This window comes from Erigeron canadensis, chromosome 6, assembly GCF_010389155.1.
Source record: "Erigeron canadensis isolate Cc75 chromosome 6, C_canadensis_v1, whole genome shotgun sequence".
In the NCBI taxonomy this organism is placed as follows: domain Eukaryota; kingdom Viridiplantae; phylum Streptophyta; class Magnoliopsida; order Asterales; family Asteraceae; genus Erigeron; species Erigeron canadensis.
This window is the reverse complement of record NC_057766.1, coordinates 36,898,846-36,918,421: the sequence shown is the minus strand read 5'-3', so window position 1 is coordinate 36,918,421 and position 19,576 is coordinate 36,898,846. Positions and strand designations below refer to the sequence as shown.

Below are 19,576 nucleotides of genomic sequence, written 5' to 3'. Positions count from 1 at the left end.
TATTATTATTATTTTTTTAAAATATAGTAGAGATAATAAGAAAAAGTGAGATACTTATCCAGTTATATTATTACGAGTATTATTATTATTATTATTATTTTATCCGTTTTCCAACAGCCTTTCAAATACAATCTTAGACATTCCACTTTCCAAAACCAGCACCACCACCATAAACCGCCGGTTATCCGGGAAATGAAAACCATAACAACAACCACTACATGCACCAAACTTATCATACTTAGCTCATCAGTATCCAAACACACTCTCACTAACCCTAATCCCAAACACCCCCCTAAACCATCCTCTTCTAGTATCCACCACTCTCACCGTCCACCACTAGTCTCAACCTTCCAATGGGGAAAGCCACACCGCAATAGCCACAATCGAACCACCTACTACGCCGATTTAGCTTCTAAGCTAGCTCAAGACGCACGGTTTGACGATTTTTTCATGATTGTTGAAACAGTTACTAGCAATGGCAGTAACGTGGTTGAAGAATTTGTGGCTTTGCTGAATCTGGAACTTGTTTCGAAAGGGATTTTGAGAGTTATTGAAACCGATGACGGTTTACGGAAGGTTTTCGCTGTTTTGAATGGTTTTCGTAGGTTAGGGGTTTGTAAAGTGGTGGATGCGTTGGTGGCGGAGCGAAATTTTGTTGAGGCGATTGGTCGGCAATGTAGGAACGGTTTGAAATGTGGTGGTGTGGATGACGTTGTTGATTTCATGGAAATGCTTTCTGGTATATATATATACATATTTTTTGTATCTAAAGTTAATTTGTATTTTTACCTTTTGTCTTGTATGAATTTTTGAAGTTTAAATATGTCAATTTAAAATGCTCCAAAGTGTATTTGGCTTGCCGCATTATTAGGTAGTAATCAAACAAATACATGTGATAGCAATGAATAGAAAGTTCGAAACACATACTAGACCGTTTGGATTTTGAATACCTACAATAGTAATGTAGCACAAGCTGGATCCATCTTAGATCACTTGACCCTTTAAATGCAAATATGTCAGGTTATTAAGTTATCTCTTTTTAGGATTTCGTTAGGTGTCGTATTGTAAAATCTTGATAGAGAATTATGCGATTTACTCCAGAGTTGAACTGTTGTAGACTTAAAGTAAGCATTCCTATTACCGCTGTTTGTCAAAGCGGTGTAATTTTACCGTAGAGAATGGTGCCATTCGACTGCCAAACTTATTGCACAAAAAATTTGTTTATAACATTAGTAGGTTTTTGTTGTTGTATGTAACTCATTTCTCTACTACCTGTCGATGTGGTTCAGGGTTTCGTTTATCTATTGAAGATATAGTGGAACCAATTGAGGTTATTAGAAGCTGTGTCACCAAAAGTAATCCAGCTGCATCCATTAGGTATGCTTTCTTTTTTGTGTGCCATTAAAGTTAGTCTGTCTTGTTGGCTATTTCAGATGAAACCACTCCGTAATTAATCTTTATTGAACTAGATAGTAGATACTTTATGAACCTTCCTACTTTTAAAAGGGTAAGTGGGTGGCCACCCTCTGGAGCCATGTACCTATTGGTACCCAGCGCGTTTACCGCATATACGCATGCCCCGGTGAAAACCCCTGAAGACTTGGTTTGGGACGAGATTCAAACCCGGGCCGCATAGCCCCCAAGCCCCCATTTTTAGGGGTACAGTACCACTGGGGTTTTAACCCATTGGTGAACCTTCCTACTTTTGAGAATTACAGTGTTTTTATTCTCTATTAGTTATAGCAGGCTTTAGAGACTTTATTCCAGAATTTGTTGAAAATCCCTTTGTTCTGTTCTTCATCTTCACGATTCTTCAATGTCAATTTGTTTGTTTTGCAGGTATGCAGGTCTTTGTAACCATTCTGATGAAATTTTCTGTACAATGATTCTTGAATTTGGAAAGAGAGGAGATATGGCATCTGCACTGACAGTATTTGAAGCTTCCAAACATAATTTGGGTTGTGTGAATATGTATGCTTACCGCACGATCATTGATGTATGTGGTCTTTGTCGTGACCATTTGCGATCTAGGTCTATTTATGAGGTATGGTGATAGTTTCCTTGTAATCCTGAGTATGTAAGTTATAGATAAAGCCATGAAGGTCAAAGATTATGCATTGACTATTCATGATTTTAATGGATGCTGTTCCACTTAGCTTTGGTTGAGTTGAGGCATGTATAAGTTTCCGCTTACTACCAAGCATGTGGTTTAAGTACACACTTAATTGCCAGGCTTCTGTTAATGAGTACTGCTATAGGAGATACATTTTCCTAATTTAAAAATATTATCTTTCATTTCTGTACTGTTTCGTTTATTTTTTTATCTGAAGTGTTCTTGCTTGATCATATTCGTTTGCTTGTAATGGTGTAGGGATTAAGTGCTCAGAAAATCAACCCAAATCTGTATGTATTCAACAGTCTTATGAATGTAAATGCCTTCGACTTTACTTACACGATGAATATCTACGAGCATATGCAAGTAATATTCTCTTCCTTGCTCCCATGTACAATTCTTATTCTTTTAGTTTTCTTGTCTTTTATTGGCATTACTTTTTTAGAATATCCTTTGTTTCGTCCGATATAAGGTACGACTTTTAGAAGCAATGACTGTATTAGTACTATTAGACATATATTAGTTTCCATATATCTACTTTCCATAGTATTAGTTTCCATGTATTGATTTAGGATACTCTATAAATATAGCCTCTTGTAATCCTATTTATTACAATCAAAATAGAATAACCTACAAGGTTTTATAGACTGTATCTACTCATCTCGCCTCTACAGGATCTAGGTGTTGCTCCGGATATAGCATCATATAATATCCTTCTAAAGACATGCTGCCTAGCTACTAGACTTGATTTGGCCCAGGAAATTTACAGGGAGGTAGAGTATTTGGAAGCAAGAGGATCACTGAAGTTGGATGTGTTTACATATAGTACAATGGTTAAGGTACCCCATTAACCTTTGCTTTACTTCAAACGAGAATATTATCACCAGAGGTGGGCAGAGGGCAATTTCGACCCATTAACGTAGAAATGGGCCAAAGTGGGTTATTTTTAATCTTTAACATCACTGAAGTCAGATGTGTTTACTGTTTACATATAGTACAATGGTTAAGGTACCCCATTAATCTTTGCTTTACTTGAAATGAGAATATTATCACCAGAGGCGAGCAGACGGCAATTTTGACCCACTAACGTAGTAATGTGTCAAATTGGGTTATTTTTAATCTCTAACTCATTTACATACAAACTGCTCAATTTGGGTTTACTAAAAGAAACAGGCCGAAAGAGTTGAGCAGGTTAAACTGGTCGAGCTGCTTGCAAAAAGCCACTTAAATCACCTTTTTACAAATATAATTAAAAGTTCAGATCATTCTGACCCATAATTGAACTAACCCTTTTGAATCGAACAAGTTACCCAATACATCATGGTCCCTTTTTTCACCCTAAGTTACTACCAAATTCCCAATGTTGTATTCCAATTCACATACTACAGTGTCCCCAAAAAAGAGTCAAAATTCAGCGTTAACATTAAGAGATATATGGTGATCCCGAGACCTAAATTGCTCTTGTATAAGCATTGTGATATGTTTTGTTTTTCCATAAATCTCAGGTATTCTCCGACGCAAGAATGTGGCAGATGGCATTGGGAATGAAAGACAAAATGCTTGAAGCCGGTGTTACTCCAAATACTGTAACATGGTCATCATTAATAAATGCATGTGCGAAAGCAGGTCTGGTGGATCAAGCATTTGTATTATTTGAAGAGATGCTTCTGGCTGGTTGCATGCCAAATGCACAGTGTTGCAATATTCTCCTTTATGCCTGTGTTAAGGCTTTCCAATACGACAGAGCCTTCCGTCTATTTCAGTCCTGGAAAGGCAATTCATTCCAGATTGGCAATAGACTAGATTTGACACAAGAAAGCACACAAGTTCCTATGCAAGTTCCTTTCAAACCTACCATTTCGACATATAATGTACTCATGAAGGCTTGTGGCACTGATCACTTCCTTGCAAAATCGTTAATGGATGAGATGGAGACAGTTGGCCTTACCCCTAATCATATAAGCTGGTCAACTCTGATTGGTGTTTATGGAGGCTCCGGAGATGTGAGGAATGCCGTACAGGTAAGAGCCATAGTGAAATTAGATGTACCAATTATGAATTTATGACCCATTTGTTAGGAAAGAGTCGATTTGGGTTATGGTTTATCCCTGAAGAGTAATTTTTGTAACTAAACAGGGGAATCTTGAAAATCGACCTAAGTGTGTTTTCAAAACTTACAACCTGAAGCATATTATATTTTAATATTATATGTTTCCCATTGATATATGGTATCAGGAAAAAATCATAGAGGGGGCAAAATAAAAAATCCATAAAAAATAAATCTAATAGGGGGTAAAATGTTAAATTCCTAGAAATTTTTTTAGAAAAAAAAAATTTAAAAATACATGACAATATCTAAATGGGGCATTGGCCCCCCTTTCCCCCCATTTAATACCGCCTTTGGATATAGTGTTTTAAATTAACTAAATATAATACTTTTGGTATCTGTTATCAAAACAACTCATTACAACAGGTACCTGTTTTGACCTGTTTCTCCAACCCTTTAACTGCCACCTCCAGGTTCAAGTTATCTTGGAATGAAAAGAACATGCTTTATCAACTTGAATCAATATTATAGGCAGGAATACTTTATATTACCTCTAATAACTATTGTTCCTCCAGTGCAGGTTTTGAAAACCATGCGCGAGTCTGGTGTCCCACCTGATGTTGTTGCATACACAGCAGCTATCAAGGTTTAATTCTTTCTTACTTTATAGGCCTTTGGTTATGTGAAAAAGTAGCAACTTCTATGATCATGTTTGTTAAAGGAATGCTTACATCATTCATCTAACTACTAATGCTTTCATCTACAGGTTTGTGTAAAACGAAGGGAATTGAATCTGGCATTTTCATTATTCGCGGAGATGAAGAGATATCAAATACAACCAAATATGGTAAGAATTCTGAACCAAACATAACTCTAAGGAACAGAACCTGCTGGAAATATTATGGAATTATTACACCGGTTATATTAAAACAAGATGTTAAATCAATCTACACTCCATTTGAAATTCAGGTGACATACAACACACTTCTCAGAGCGCGTACCAGATATGGTTCCCTAATAGAAGTGCAACAATGCCTATCTATATATCAGGACATGCGTAAATCAGGGTATGTGTTGATTCAAATAACATACAATATGCAAATGTCAAATCCCTGGGGGGTGATTAGATGGCCCATTTTGAGCCATTCTTTGTGTTGCTCTACTGAAATAGTTTAATGATTGTTTAGGTTCAAACCCAATGATTACTATCTCAAGGAACTGATAGAGGAATGGTGTGAAGGGATAATACAAGACAACCATCTGCCGCAAGGACAGCTAAACTCTAGTAACAAAAGAGATATAGGGGAACCTCACGGTTTGCTTCTTGAGAAAGTTGCATCACATTTGCAAAAGGGGAATGCAGAAGCCCAGTCAATAGCTGTTGATCTTCGAGGCCTCACTAAGGTAATTAACTAATTATAGATATACTGGAATATGCTAATTATAACTAGTTATAATCCTAAGTGATGCAGATTATTTTATATTCAACACAATTTATTAACAGGTTGAAGCACGAATTGTTGTCCTAGCAGTTTTACGGATGATAAAAGAAAACTACCGTCCAGGTAACAGTTAAATTCTCTACTTCATACACGTATAGACATTGGACTATGATTTTTAATACCAAAATATTTTTTGTTGCAGGAGAATTGATAAGTGATGACATGTTCATAATCTTGGGTGTCCAGGAAGTTGGTGCAGCTGCAGATAAAAATCAATTTGATGTAAAAGAGACTATAATTAAACTTCTGCAAGATACTCTTAGCCTTGAGGTTCTCTCATTAGGACCTAAAATCCCAACTGATATAAGAATCAATGTGGAGAATCCCTTCAATCCACGTCCCGACTTAGATGAAACCCTAAAAAGAATGAGATCACCACCAACATCACCCACTAGAAGACCAGTAGTTTTGCAGAGGCTGAAGGTGACAAGAAGGTCCTTGTACCAATGGTTACAAAGAAAGTCAAATGCAAATAGAAGGCAAGTATTTTATACCAACAATTGACATTGTGTAGATAGATTTTTTTCATCTTCTTTCAACACTGATGATATTGCAATAATATACTTGTAAGTTGTAAAACTACTCTATCATTCACTCTAATGAATATAAATAAAAATCACTTCTATCTTGTTATCAACACTGCCCGGCCCAATCAACACAAGAGCCACACCTGACCTGAAGCATCCATTCGATCCTGATACAACGTCCAACAACATTGATACTCAAATTTGTAAAGTAGGATGACCAGCTAAACTTCAACAGCAGAGTTAACACAATCGATATTTGTCCCACTTTAGAAACATCGGAAAAATGTTGCCTTCCTGATATTCAAATTCCAGACTCAAAGCAAGGTTAATTCTTTCAAATAAAGTAGTTGTTAGTCGAGACAGTCTTGGACATCTGTGTATCCTTAAAGTGATGCCGTGTACCGTCATGATACACCAAACCACGTCAACCATCAATAACATATTGTTAAGTCATTTCAACCTATCAAATCAAAAACTCATTATTTGTTACACGATGTCATGATACATCAACCCACACCACTATTTAATATAAATTATTAAGGCATTTAATGGTCAAATGTGTGTATGGTCACGTTCGGTTTGTGAAAGCGAACTCCCCAAACCAAGTCCAAACCACAAGCGAGGAAAATGTTGTTCAATTTTGGTTTCGTCCAAACCACAAGCACACCGAGTCTTACTCCCTTTCGCCTCATATGTCACACACTCGATCTTTTGGGCATTGGCAGTTCCATATTATGTGTAAATAAAATATTTAAAAAGTATAGTGTATAAATTTTAAAGACTCTTCTTGAAAAATATAGAGGAACTCTTTTGAAAAAAAGAATGGTGACTAATGAGAAAATAATACAGTAATAATAATTTTTTTTGGATTGTTCACGTGTTAGTTATTTATTGGGTAAACAACTATGTTCAAGTTGTGTAAACCTGATTCGACACAATATTTTATGTGTCAAAAAAGCCATTGACTCAAGGTCTTCAAAGACCCTCCTAAACTTTAAATTCTACAACAATCATTTTTTTAAAGGTTATTTGTTTTAACATGAATGTTGTTTTACAATAACTGGTCCATGTGTGTAGATACATATATACCTTTCTAGCAGCAAGAATATCAGCTCGTTTGTGACAAAATATACACCTATAGTTAAATATGCAAAACATAAAAAAAACATAGTAAACTTCAACATTGATTGTGTTTGTCAACATAATAAATCAAATAAATATAACTAAAGTGACAAGCGGATAAAATTAACAACTAACAACTTTCTGATCCTTCCATAAATCATAAATCAATATTGAATTCCTATTCATATCAAAGACTTTCTACCTCTCCGACAAATTATCTTTATTTCTTTATAATGCATATCCTCTGCCTCCCTTTTAACACGAATAAGACAAATGTGTCAAAACTATTCTTAATTTACAAAATCCTTGACCCTTAAAATTATCAAATTTTTTCATCAAATAGTCAATTACCCTTATATGAATAACATATGCTACTCGTCACCACTATCGCCTCCACCACCCGCCCTCCCGCTTCCGCTAGTCTTCACCACCATCATTGTACCGCCACTTCCACTAGTCTTCAGCACCACCACCGTACCGCCACTTCCACCGCCACCGCTTTGTGCGTATTCCCTTTTAGTCGGTTTTTAACACAAGACTTGAGAATTTCATTATCACTCATCAAAATCAAAACATTATCTTTTGTTAAATACATATATAGATATGTGAATACGATAGTTGATTAATAGAACCCACCCACCCACGATCTTAGCTCCATTACCCACCCGTCTTTTGGATACCATGACCCGACTTGACCCGTTTCGGTTAACCCAACAGTCCAGCATTCATCCCCTTGCTTTATCAGTGTTTATTCACGCTTTCTTTCCTGCTTGCATTCGTTCGTACCTGCTAAACAAAAAACAAAAAGAAATATAAACAAAAAAAAACACACACACTCTCACACACACAGTGAAAGGAACGGTAAAACAGAGAAGAGAATGTTAAGGTGGAAATCTAAGATTCTTACTTACAAGAGCAACAACATACTTTTATTATTATCTTCTTCTGTCAGATCAATTTCATCATCATCAGCAGCAGCTTCAAATAATTACCTGCTTACGTCACAGTTTCATGTTCATCAATCATCAAAGGCTTTAAAAAGGTTAGGGTTTTTAGGGTTTCGTCAGAAATGGGAAGGAAGTTCAGACAAATATGATCATATAAAAGCCCAGGTTAATTGCCCTAGATGTAATCATCTCATGACCTTACTTTTTACAAACCGCCCCTTATCGATAACCTCCGATATCGGTATTTATCATGCTCTTAATATGTGTCCTAATTGTAGAACTGCTTACTATTTTAGGCCTTTTAAGTTAGACCCTATCCTTCAAGGTAGTTTTATCGAAATTGGTCGGGTTAAAGTTGATGATAATAATAATAGTACTAATTATAATAATGCTAATGCTGTCAAAGGGGGGGTTAAAATGTGGGAAAAGTTACGGTCTTATGGCGGTTCTGTGGGGGATACTGTTGTAGATGATGATGATGATCAAGATATTAAGAAGAGTAGTAGTTGGTCGGGTGGTTCGAATTTAGGAATTTGTTTGCCCACTCCTAAAGAGATATGTAGAGGTCTTGATCAGTTTGTTATTGGCCAAGACCATGCTAAAAAGGTGCTTTCGGTTGCTGTTTACAACCACTACAAGCGAATCTATCATTCCTCTATGCATAGAAACTCGGATACCAGTTCAGGTTGTCTTGGAAGTGAAAATGACGATGTTGATCACGTAGAACTAGACAAGAGCAATGTTTTGTTAATGGGTCCAACGGGCTCAGGGAAGACGTTACTTGCAAAGACCTTAGCTCGAGTTGTGAATGTGCCTTTTGTCATTGCTGATGCTACTACATTGACACAGGCAGGTTATGTTGGAGAAGATGTGGAGTCGATTTTGTATAAGCTTCTTGTGGCTGCTGACTTCAACGTTGAAGCCGCTCAACAAGGGATTGTGTACATAGATGAAGTTGATAAGATAACTAAAAGGGCTGAAAGTCTAAACACGGGCAGAGATGTATCTGGAGAGGGTGTTCAACAAGCCTTGCTTAAAATGCTTGAAGGAACTGTTGTGAGCGTTCCTGATAATCGATCTCGGAAGCAACCTCAAGGTGATGCTATTCTGGTGAATACAAAGGATATCCTGTTTATATGTGGCGGTGCCTTTGTTGATCTGGAGAAAACCATTTCTGAGAGACGTCAAGATTCGTCTATTGGGTTTTGTGCACCAGTGAGGGCTAATATGAGAGGTGGTGGATTAACTAACTCCGTGGTTACATCTTCACTGTTAGAATCTGTAGAAAGTGCAGATCTTGTTGCGTATGGCTTGATACCCGAGTTTATTGGCAGATTTCCTGTTCTAGTGAGTTCATCTGCTCTAGATGAGGGCCAACTCCTTCAGGTTCTAACTGAGCCCAAAAATGCTCTTGGAAAGCAGTACAGAAGGATGTTTGCGATGAATAATGTGAGGCTACATTTCACTGATACCGCACTAAGATTGATTGCAAAGAAAGCCATTGCCAAGAACACTGGTGCACGGGGTCTAAGAGCGATATTAGAAAATGTTCTTGTGGATTCGATGTTTGAGGTTCCAAACCCTCCACAAAAAGGAGCTGATTCAGTTGATGCAGTGGTGGTTGATGAAGAGGCCATAGGATCAGTAGACAAGCCGGGAACTGGTGCAAAGATTCTTTATGGAAATGATGCACTAGAAAGATACCTCAATAATCTAAATTCAACAAATCCAGTGGAAGAAGCAAGTGAACTCAACAAGCATGCCTCGGATGGAGAATCGGAGATTACATCAAGAGCTATGAGTTTGTAAACACATCATCTGCCTGATCTATGTATTTGTATTCCGCTCTGTACTTGTTGAAATCAATGATTTAAATAATCAACGCTCTAAAAAATGTTTTACCCCTTTTTGATAAAATACGGTACCTATTCTCATTGTTAATAGTGAAAGTTTATTTCTTCATTTTGCTCTCTGCTACTTCACGTATATGTTTATTGTGTGGTGATTGAAACCCGAAAGTAGGGCCCTGAATTCTACATTTGGTATCAGAGCAAGTTAAGAAAGGCTTCCGTTTTGAGAGTCGGTGGCAAGAAAGGGTGTGGCCCTTGGTTGCAAGGCAAACGCATAACCGGTTTTTATTTGAAGGGACTGTCATGTATTTATCACAGTTTGAGGAGCAAGAAGCAAGAGTGGAGAAGCAGACCGAGGCAGAGAATTAGAGACCGAGGCAGGAGAAGGAAGTATTGGCAACAGAAGACCGAAAAAAGAATTGACTGAAAACAGAAGGATTCTATTAACAGAGGGTGAAAATTGGTGTTTTTTGAAAAGAAAAAAAAAACATCAGACCGAGAAGAAGAGGAGTGCTAGACCAAATAACTCGGAGTAAAGGTCAGTGTATGATACTTTTTTTGACCGTTTGAAGCTGTTGTAAAGAACGAGACTGACTGAAGCTTTGCCTCATAAGCTTGTAGGACCGAGAATTGGAAGGAAGAAGGAAGCTGGTGTTGGTGGTGAAGTTTAGGGAGTTGAGAAGAGGGCTGGCAAGCCTAGGAGGAAGCTGAAAGGAAGATCCTTTGTTTGCAAGTTAGGGGTTTGTAAAGTGGTGGATGTGTTGGTGGCGGAGCCAAATTTAGTTGAGGCAATTGGCCAGGAATGTAACAAAGTTTTGAGATGTGGTGGTGGTAGTGGTGTGGATGAGGTTGTTGATTTCACGGAAATGCTTTCTGGTATATGTTTACCTTTTGTCTTGTATGAATGTTTGAAGTTTAAGTGTGTCAATAAAATGCTTCAACATGTATTCAGCTTGTCACATTATGAGGTAGTAGTCGATATATATGGTAACAATGGATAGGAAGTTCGACACACATGATAGACCGCTTGGAAGTTGAATACCTGCAATAATATGTAGAACAAGTTGGATCCATTTTAGATCACTTGACCCTTTAATATTGGTTCCAGTTATATTTTCTATTAAGAACAAAACACAAATATATCAGGTTATCAGGTTATTTCTTTTTAAGATTTCATTAGGTGTAATTATTGTAGAATCTTGATAGCGACTATGTGATTAAGTTACTCAGAGTTGAACTGTTGTAGACTTAAAGTAAGCATTCCTATTGGTTGTTTTTATTAAAGAGGTGTAATCTTATTGTAGATAGTGGTGACATTCGACTACCAAACTTATTGTACGAATAATTGGTTAACAACATTAGTAGGTTTGTGATATGTAACTCATTTCTCTTCTACCTGTCAATGTGGTTCAGGGTTTTGTTTATATATTGAAGATAGAGTGGATTGTGGAACCAAGCTGTATCACCAAAAGTAATCCAGATGCCGCCATTAGGTTGGTTTTCTTTCTTTACATTAACTGAGGAAAAGCTGGTGTATCATTAAAGTTAGTCTGCCTTGCTGGCTAAATCAGAGGCACCTACCACGTAATTCATTGAGCTAGATGGTAGATACTTTATGAACCTTCCTACTTTTGATAATTACAGTTTATTTCAAACTTTATTGAATATGTTTTTTCTGTTCTTCTCCCTGCTTCACGTACTTGAATACGATTCTTGAAATTGGATAGAGGAGATATGGCATCTTCACTGATAGTTTTAGAAGTTTCCAAACATAATTTTGGCTGTGTGAATATGTATGCTTACCCCACGATCATTGATGTATGTGGTGTTTGTCGTGACCATATGCAATCTAGGTTTATTTATAAGGTACAGTGATAGTTTCCTTGAAATTCTGAGAATTTAAATTATAGATAAAGATCGAGGATTATTTGTTGACTATATATGATTTTAATGAATGCTGTTCCACTTAGCTATGGTTGAGTTGAGGGATGTAAAAGTTTCTGCTTACTACCAAGCATGTGGTTTGAGTACACTTGATTGATAAGCTTCTATTAACGAGTACTATTATAGGAGGTACAATTTCCTAATTTAGTAGGGCTTTACATTGGAAATATTATCTTTGATTTCTGTAGTGTTTCTGTTGCTTATGTTTCTAAAATGTTCTTGCTTGATCATATTTGTTTGTTTGTTTTGGTGTAGGAGTTAAGTGCTCAGTAAAACATCCCTAATCTGTATGTATTCAACGGACTTAAGAATGTAAATGCCTTTGACTTGACCTACACAATGAATATCTACGAGCATATGCAATTAATATTCTCTTCCCTGCTCACTTGCGCAATTCTAATTGTTTAAATCTATCTTGTCTTATCCGTGGCATTACTTATTTAAAAATATTCTTTGTTTCTTCCAATTAAAGGCATGACTTTTAAAAACAATGCCTGCATCTACATTGTTAAAATACTTTTTTATTAATTCATCTCACCTCTACTGAATGAGGTGTTGCTCTGGATATAGCATCATATAATATCCTTCTAAAGACGTGCTGCCTAGCTTCTAGACTTGATTTGGCCCAAGCCCTAAACCACTCTTGTAGAAGCATTGTGATATGTGTTGTTTCTATATTATCCATAAATCTCACTATCTCAGGTATTCTCCGACGCAAGAATGTGGCAGATGGCATTGGGAATGAAAGAGAGAATGCTTGAAGCTGGTGTTACTGCAAATACTTTTACATGGTCATCATGACATCATTAATAAATGCATGGTGAAAGCAGGTCTGGTGGATCAAGCATATGTATTATTTGAAGAGATGTTTTTGGCTGGTTACATGCCAAATGCACAGTGTTGCAATATTCTCCTTTATGCTGTGTTAAGACTTTCCGTCTAATTCAGTCCTGGAAAGGCAATAGACAAAATTTGATACAAGAAAGCTCGCTAGCTCCTATGAAAGTGCCTTTCAAACCTACGATTTCGACATATAATGTAGTTGGTACTCACGAAGGCTTGTGGCATTGATTAATTCTTTTGCACAATCGTTAATGGATGAAATGGAGACAGTTGGCCTTAGCCCTAATCATATAACTGGTCAACTTTGATTGGTGTTTATGGAGGCTCCGGGGATGTAAAGAATGCTCTACATGTAAGAGCCATAGTGAGGTTAGATGTACCATTTATGATCCATTCTATTAGGAAAGAGTCAATTTGGAGTATTGTTTATCCCTGACGAGTAACTTTTGTAGCTAACAGGGGAACCTTGATAATTGTCCAAAGAGTAATTTTATTTAAAAGTTATTTGTACTCCATTGACATAGTATTATACTTTTGCAATCTGTTATTAAAAAGAACTCATTACAACTTAATAGCTGTTGATCTTTGAGGCCACACTAAGGTAAGGTAATTACTAATTATAGATATACTGGAATATGCTAATTATGAATTAAGTTCTTGGTTTTTGTATAAACTGAAGTGCAGATAATTAATATTCAACACAACTTGTTAACAGGTTGAAGCACAAATTGTCGTCCTTGCAGTTTAACGGATGATAAAGAGAACTACCGTCTAGGTAACAGTTAAATTCTCTACTTCATACACATATAGACATTAGACTATGATTTTTAATACCAAAACATTTTTTGTTTCAGGAGAGTTGATAAGTGATGACATGTTTATAATCTTGGGTGTCCAAGAAGTTGGTGCAGCTGCAGATAAAAGTCAATTTGCTGTAAAAGAGACTATAATTAAACTTCTACATGATACCCTAGGCCTCAAGGTTTTCTCATTAGGACCTAAAAAGAATGAGATCACCACCAGCATCACCCACTAGAAGGCCAGTGGTTTTGCAGAGGGTGAAGGTGACAAGAAAGTCCGTGTACCAATGGTAACAGAGGAAGTCAGTAAATAGAAGGCAAGTATTTAATACTTTTGTACCAACAATTGACATTTTGTAGATAGGTTTTCGCATTTTCTTTCAACATTGATGATATTGCAATAAGTTGTAGGCTTGTAGCACTACTCTATCATTCACTCTAATGAATATAAATAAAAATCACTTCTATATTTTTATCAACTTACATGTGTAATTGAATGACTGATTCTTTCTAGATCATCATGTATGATTTTCTGCGTTGTTATCATCTGATGAATAATAAATATAAATCACTTCTATTTTGTTATCATCCAACAGTACTGTAGTTTTCCCTTGAAAATCAATTTGCTCATATCACGATTTTTTTTTATAAGCCTACTTGGATATCGAGTATTAGCCCCTCCCGATTGTATTTCCCCCGAGATAAGAGAAAACAAAAAAAAAACATCAATATTCTAAGAGTAAGTTGTTTCTGGCACAAAAAAAATCCCTACCAATTATACTTTCTTTGCATGTATATCTTCATGATTTATCTAAATTTCTAGTTTTTACACATGACCCATCATAAAACTGTAGCAGTTCCCTTTATGCAACTCAATTGTTTGAAAAAGTGGATGCTCATATAGGATGAAACTGAATGCCATTTCCTATGCGCACAGTAATAATCTTTGTGCCATGGGGCTTCCCAAAATCACTTCATATCCTCTAGTATCAGAGAATATGTAAGTAGCCTCATGAGCAACACGCAGTTAGTACCTCTTCTACTTCGGGATCATCTCCTGCTTCTTTGTCCTGTTTCAGTCATAGAAACACAAAAATATTATGTCAAGAAACATGAAAATAGCTTCAAGAACTAGAGACCAAAAACTGCAGAGCATGGGGAGACTCACCTTGTGAATGTATGAGATGTTGCTTATCCCTGGGCCTGCAACCATAATTCCCCCTTGTTGCCTGTTATAATGTACAGATTCATTGCAACGTTCGTTTTTTCTCACTAAAGTTTAAGGTAGGTAGTATCTAATGATACTTTGTTGTAAACTTAAACTATGCAAAAAGACATCATCATACTTGACACTTTTTGTCCAAAACCGCTGATGCTTGTTAAGCTCAGGGTCTACTGACTCTACTCCCATCACATCATGACTAGCAACACTCTGGTTTTCTGGTGAATTTTTCTAAACTTTTAGGTCAAAAACTATAAAGCTTTTATTAATATACATATAGGTTCCATTGCTGCAATTCAGATGGACAAACTGAAAAAGTAAGGAAAAAAGTGCCAAAATAGATTATTATATATTTTTTTTGGTAGATGTTAAAATCACTTGTAACGGTTTTTTGAGTTTTAGAAAAGTCTGTTAGCTCTGAAAACCCAGTATGCAGGCCTCTTTTGTGAATGATTAGTGATAATAAGATACATACCAGCCACCTTTAGTACGGGTATCTTTTTCAAAAGAAAGCTCCCAATCCTGTCGATACCCTTTCATATACGCTTCTATAATCTTCAAAGCTGCCTGCATATATCTCACACAATTCACAAAGATGAAAATTTTAAACTGGAAAAACTTGATGAGTGGTCAACATAAGCAAAACATACCCCAGGTGTGAATGTAGTTGTAACTCCTGAAACGAAGTTCAGTGCCTTGTATGATGCATAACTAGGATCTGCATATACTTCTGTGACACACAGCAATAGAGAGATGTTATCCTGCTTTAGGTTTTGCTGAAGGTACTAAATTCCTTGAAATTCTGATCACAAAAACCTCCTTTTTTAATTATGTTAAAAGTTAAAACCCTTATATAATGCACAGAGTTGGATGATTAAAACACTAACTGGTTAATCTTGTTACCTTGTCCAACTTATGAGGGTTTTTCTCTACAACAGGCTCATTATTCATAAGACGAAAACATACCTCCTTTGAACTTTGTTTGCTCAGAGAATGCCCTAGCCTGCAAATAGTAAAACAAGCAGAAGCAATCCCTATAAATAAAGCAAATGACAATCAACAAAACAATGTAACGAAAATAAGACATGAATGTCTGTTAGTAACATGTATCTCATTGGAATTGTCATTAAATCGTGTCATTAGAGTTAATTACTGAAATGGTACCTAACGTTTGCGCCATATTACTGGTTTCATACCCTTCCTTTCGAAATTACGCTGATCATACCCAACGTATGCAAATTTCCACTCGGACCATACCGGAGGTTAACGCTGTCACGTGGCCGTTAAAAACCCTCTCACGTGACTTGCACGTGAGGGGTAAATATGTAATATCGCATTTATTAATTACTTAAATGGTACCTAACGTTTGCACGATATTGCTGATTTCATACCTAATGTTTTTCTTAATTACTTAAATGATATCTAATGTTTAGTTATTAATTTTTTTTTTCTTTTAAAGGGTGAATTCCATTTTAAACCAATGTGTTAAAAACTGGTATTTTAGTCATAATGGTGTGGAAAATTTTTTGGTCTTATCGGTATTACCGAAAATACTGGCCGGTACGACTATTTTTTAATTTGTTTTATTTTTTTTTAATGAAAATTTTCCAAAACTTGTTTATATTTAACGAAAATAGTCAAAATGTACTAATAATCCAGTAAAAAATAATACAAAATAGATTTTTCATAACAAAATATAAGTTTAAAGCTCACCAATAACCAAAAATAGCAATAAAGTATCATAAAAACAATTTTTAGAAAAATTCAAATTTTCTTTTTTGAAAATACTGGAAATACCGCAATGGTAATACCGGAATATTCCAGTAATACCAGAAATACTGGTCAATATTTACTACGATACGAAGCTTAAAGCAATGTTTTAAAAACCGGTAAATACCGGCCGATATTTCTGGTATTCCTGGATATTTTTAGTATTACCGTTGCGGTATTTCCAATATTTTCGAAAAAGAAAATTTGAATTTTTTATAAAATTATTTTTATGATACTTTAATGCTATTTTTGGTTATTTGTGAACTTTAAACTTATATTTTGTTATGAAAAACTTATTTGGTATTATTTTTTACTGGATTATAAGTGTATTTTGACTATTTTCGTTAAATTGTAACAAGTTTTGGAAAATTTTCATAAAAGAATAATAAAACAAATTAAAAAATAGTCGTACCGGCCAGTATTTTCAGTAATACCGCTAATACCAAAAAAATTTCCACACCAGTATGACTAAAATACCAGTTTTTAAGACATTGACTTAAAACGGAATTCACCTTTCAAAAGAAAAAAAAATAAAAAATAAAAAAACTTAACAACTAAACATTAGGTACCATTTAAGTAATTAAAAAAAACATTAGGTATGAAATCAGAAATATCGTGCAAGTGTTATGTACTATTTAATAATTAAGAAACGTGAAATTACATCTTTACCCCTTATGTGCAAGTCACATGGGGGAGTTTTTAACGGACACGTGACGGCGTTAGCCTTCAGTATGGTCCGAGTGGAAATTTGCATACGTTGGGTATGATCAGCGTAATTTCGAAAGGAAAGGTATGAAACCAGTAATATGACGCAAACATTAGGTACCATTTCAGTAATTAACTCTATTATTTATCATGCAAGTTCCTGTTCTTATAGACATTGGATTATATCTATAGAAAATTAAGATGATAATCTATACCTGATCAACGTTTCCCGGTCCAATCAGGACAAGAGCCACACCTGAAGCATCCATTCGATCCTGATACAACGCCCAACAAAATTGATACTCAAATTCTCAAAGTAGAAACTGACAACAGCAGAGTTAACACAATCTGATATTTTGTCTAACTTCCTAAACAGTCTAACGATGTTGCCTTTTGATTTTTCATACATTGTTCAATATTCCAGATTCATAGCAGGGTTTAATTCTTTCAAATTAAACCGTTATAGACTTATAGAAAAAAATGAGAAGATAACTGAGAACATGTGACAGTTTATGGACATCTGTTTGATACACAGCTGTGATAGGGTCATGGGTCACGGGCTCGATCTTTCTGGAGTATTTGTTTAATATAAATGCTGTTCTACAATACCAACCCACCTAGAAAAGTATATACTGTACCTTTTTAGCAGCAAGCATATCAGCCCGTTTGCGACAAAGGACACACCTACAGTTCAATATCCAAAATGTTAACTTGAAAAGCATATGAAAGGTCAACATTGAATGTGTCTGTCTCCAAAATACCCAAAATGACGAGCGAATGCAACAACAGCTTTCCGATCCTTCCATAAGTCAGAAATCAATATCGAATTCCCATCCACATCAAGCACTTCCACTCTCTCCAACAAATTATTAATTTCAACAGAAGCTTGAGAAGTTCCTAATCAGATATCATAATTTAAAACATCATCTTTAGGTAAATATGTGAATATGATTGTGATTGATAGAACATACCGGCGGAACTTGAGACACTGCGGCGGACATGTGACGAGGAAGTGAGGACGGTTTTGTTGGTAGAGGAAGAAGAAAGGCTGAGATTATAACTGCTACTACTAGTAGAAATTTGGGGGGAATTACTGGCGGGAGAAAAGTAGGTCCGATTGATGGGAGATATTATCGAAATCGCCATTTTTGGCTGTCTGAATTATTTGTTGGCACCGGAAGAACGGAAATGAGAGTTGATTGTAGCCGTTAGAAAGTTGGTTGAGCTTTTGGTGGCAAATATTATTACACGTTGCCTTGCGTCTATAAGCTAGATACTTCGACCTACTAGAGCACATCCAATTAAATTGGATGAAAAGTTTTTTTTTTAAGGAAAAAAAAGTCTTTGCAAAGCTTGATATCATTGGGTACAAAGATTTTTTTTTATCAAAAGGTTGAAGATGCTAACCTTTTGATGAAAAGCTTTTTTTCAATTCACACACAAAAAAGCTTTAGAAAAAGCTTTTGCATTGGAGTGGATAACTTTTTCTATTTTTTAATTAATAGATTCGTTAGTTGCCAAAATAAAAAGCTTTTAAAAATTTTTTCTCATTGGAGATGCCCTTTTATTATTTCGGTAGCTTTTGCTTTCTTTCTTTTCCTTAATAAAATGCATTCATCTCTCAGATTATTCGATGTGAAGTTTTCTTAAAGTAAGTTTAAACTAAGATATTTAATAGAAATGCTTGTTTTAAAATGAGTTTAATGATTAGTTTTCTAACTCGAAATGAACTAAAAGTGAGATGCACTAATCAAAATTAGATGCTTTTATTTAATGGTTAGTTAGTTGGTAATAGGTTTTAATACTAGGAAATTCATTCAAACGGGCAGCCGTCTCTTAAATTTGAACTCTCGAGTTGCAAACAGAAATGATTCTGATAACTAACGTCCAAACCAATATTTTCTATGAAAGGTGTTTTTTTTTAATCAGATTTTGAACTTTTACTTTCTTACTTGAATTCACTGCTCACTTTTTATATTTTAAAAATTGTAGGTCGAAAAAACCTTCTAAATTACAAGATATATCGGAAGAAAAAGTTTAACATTATTCACAAGTGCATACCTTTAATTAACTAAAGGTGACAAAAAAGAAACGATAAGACATAAATCACATAATTTCTTGTATTGCATTAAAAAATATCTATATCAATCTTCCCAACTTATAAAACTATACATTAATAAAATT

General features: G+C 35.5%; 3 protein-coding genes and 1 long non-coding RNA gene across 4 annotated transcripts; 3 read left to right on the top strand and 1 right to left on the bottom strand.

Annotated features, from left to right (window-relative positions):
• The first annotated feature begins 104 nt into the window (after nucleotides 1-104).
• On the top strand, nucleotides 105-6,299 carry LOC122603486 (pentatricopeptide repeat-containing protein At5g02830, chloroplastic). Its single transcript, XM_043776199.1, has 12 exons — nucleotides 105-739; nucleotides 1,290-1,377; nucleotides 1,840-2,044; nucleotides 2,372-2,479; nucleotides 2,788-2,952; nucleotides 3,619-4,134; nucleotides 4,741-4,806; nucleotides 4,927-5,007; nucleotides 5,130-5,227; nucleotides 5,348-5,564; nucleotides 5,665-5,725; nucleotides 5,805-6,299. Exons 1-12 carry the CDS (start codon nucleotides 193-195, stop codon nucleotides 6,164-6,166), a joined length of 2,514 nt encoding a protein of 837 aa, XP_043632134.1. The 5' UTR covers nucleotides 105-192; the 3' UTR covers nucleotides 6,167-6,299.
• A 1,795-nt stretch (nucleotides 6,300-8,094) lies between these two features.
• On the top strand, nucleotides 8,095-10,175 carry LOC122603283 (CLP protease regulatory subunit CLPX2, mitochondrial-like). The gene has a single exon (XM_043775952.1). It carries the CDS (start codon nucleotides 8,190-8,192, stop codon nucleotides 10,065-10,067), a length of 1,878 nt encoding a protein of 625 aa, XP_043631887.1. The 5' UTR covers nucleotides 8,095-8,189; the 3' UTR covers nucleotides 10,068-10,175.
• A 479-nt stretch (nucleotides 10,176-10,654) lies between these two features.
• Nucleotides 10,655-14,174, top strand: LOC122603284. Its single transcript, XR_006324440.1, has 5 exons — nucleotides 10,655-10,984; nucleotides 11,522-11,601; nucleotides 12,755-13,264; nucleotides 13,611-13,670; nucleotides 13,750-14,174. It is a non-coding gene; the product is annotated as an uncharacterized LOC122603284 (long non-coding RNA).
• Nucleotides 14,175-14,404: 230 nt separating this feature from the next.
• LOC122603637 (thioredoxin-like protein AAED1, chloroplastic) lies at nucleotides 14,405-18,670 on the bottom strand. The gene is made up of 9 exons (XM_043776401.1): nucleotides 18,364-18,670; nucleotides 18,154-18,289; nucleotides 18,031-18,076; nucleotides 17,608-17,667; nucleotides 15,884-15,920; nucleotides 15,568-15,647; nucleotides 15,393-15,484; nucleotides 14,864-14,924; nucleotides 14,405-14,765 (listed from the first exon to the last, which is right to left on the bottom strand). Exons 1-9 carry the CDS (start codon nucleotides 18,536-18,538, stop codon nucleotides 14,706-14,708), a joined length of 747 nt encoding a protein of 248 aa, XP_043632336.1. The 5' UTR covers nucleotides 18,539-18,670; the 3' UTR covers nucleotides 14,405-14,705.
• Nucleotides 18,671-19,576: the final 906 nt, after the last annotated feature.

Bases quoted from the DNA above. Each gene is read 5' to 3' on its own strand.
- LOC122603486 (XM_043776199.1), top strand. From the start codon at position 193: ATGAAAACCATAACAACAACCACTACATGCACCAAACTTATCATACTT. The intron at 4,807-4,926 runs GTTTAATTCTTT...TTTCATCTACAG, and splicing joins CATACACAGCAGCTATCAAG to GTTTGTGTAAAACGAAGGGA. The intron at 5,008-5,129 runs GTAAGAATTCTG...TTTGAAATTCAG, and splicing joins ATCAAATACAACCAAATATG to GTGACATACAACACACTTCT.
- LOC122603283 (XM_043775952.1), top strand. From the start codon at position 8,190: ATGTTAAGGTGGAAATCTAAGATTCTTACTTACAAGAGCAACAACATA.
- LOC122603637 (XM_043776401.1), bottom strand. From the start codon at position 18,538: ATGGCGATTTCGATAATATCTCCCATCAATCGGACCTACTTTTCTCCC. The intron at 15,921-17,607 runs GTATAGATTATC...TACTATTTGCAG, and splicing joins GACCGGGAAACGTTGATCAG to GCTAGGGCATTCTCTGAGCA. The intron at 14,766-14,863 runs GTGAGTCTCCCC...TGACTGAAACAG, and splicing joins ACATCTCATACATTCACAAG to GACAAAGAAGCAGGAGATGA.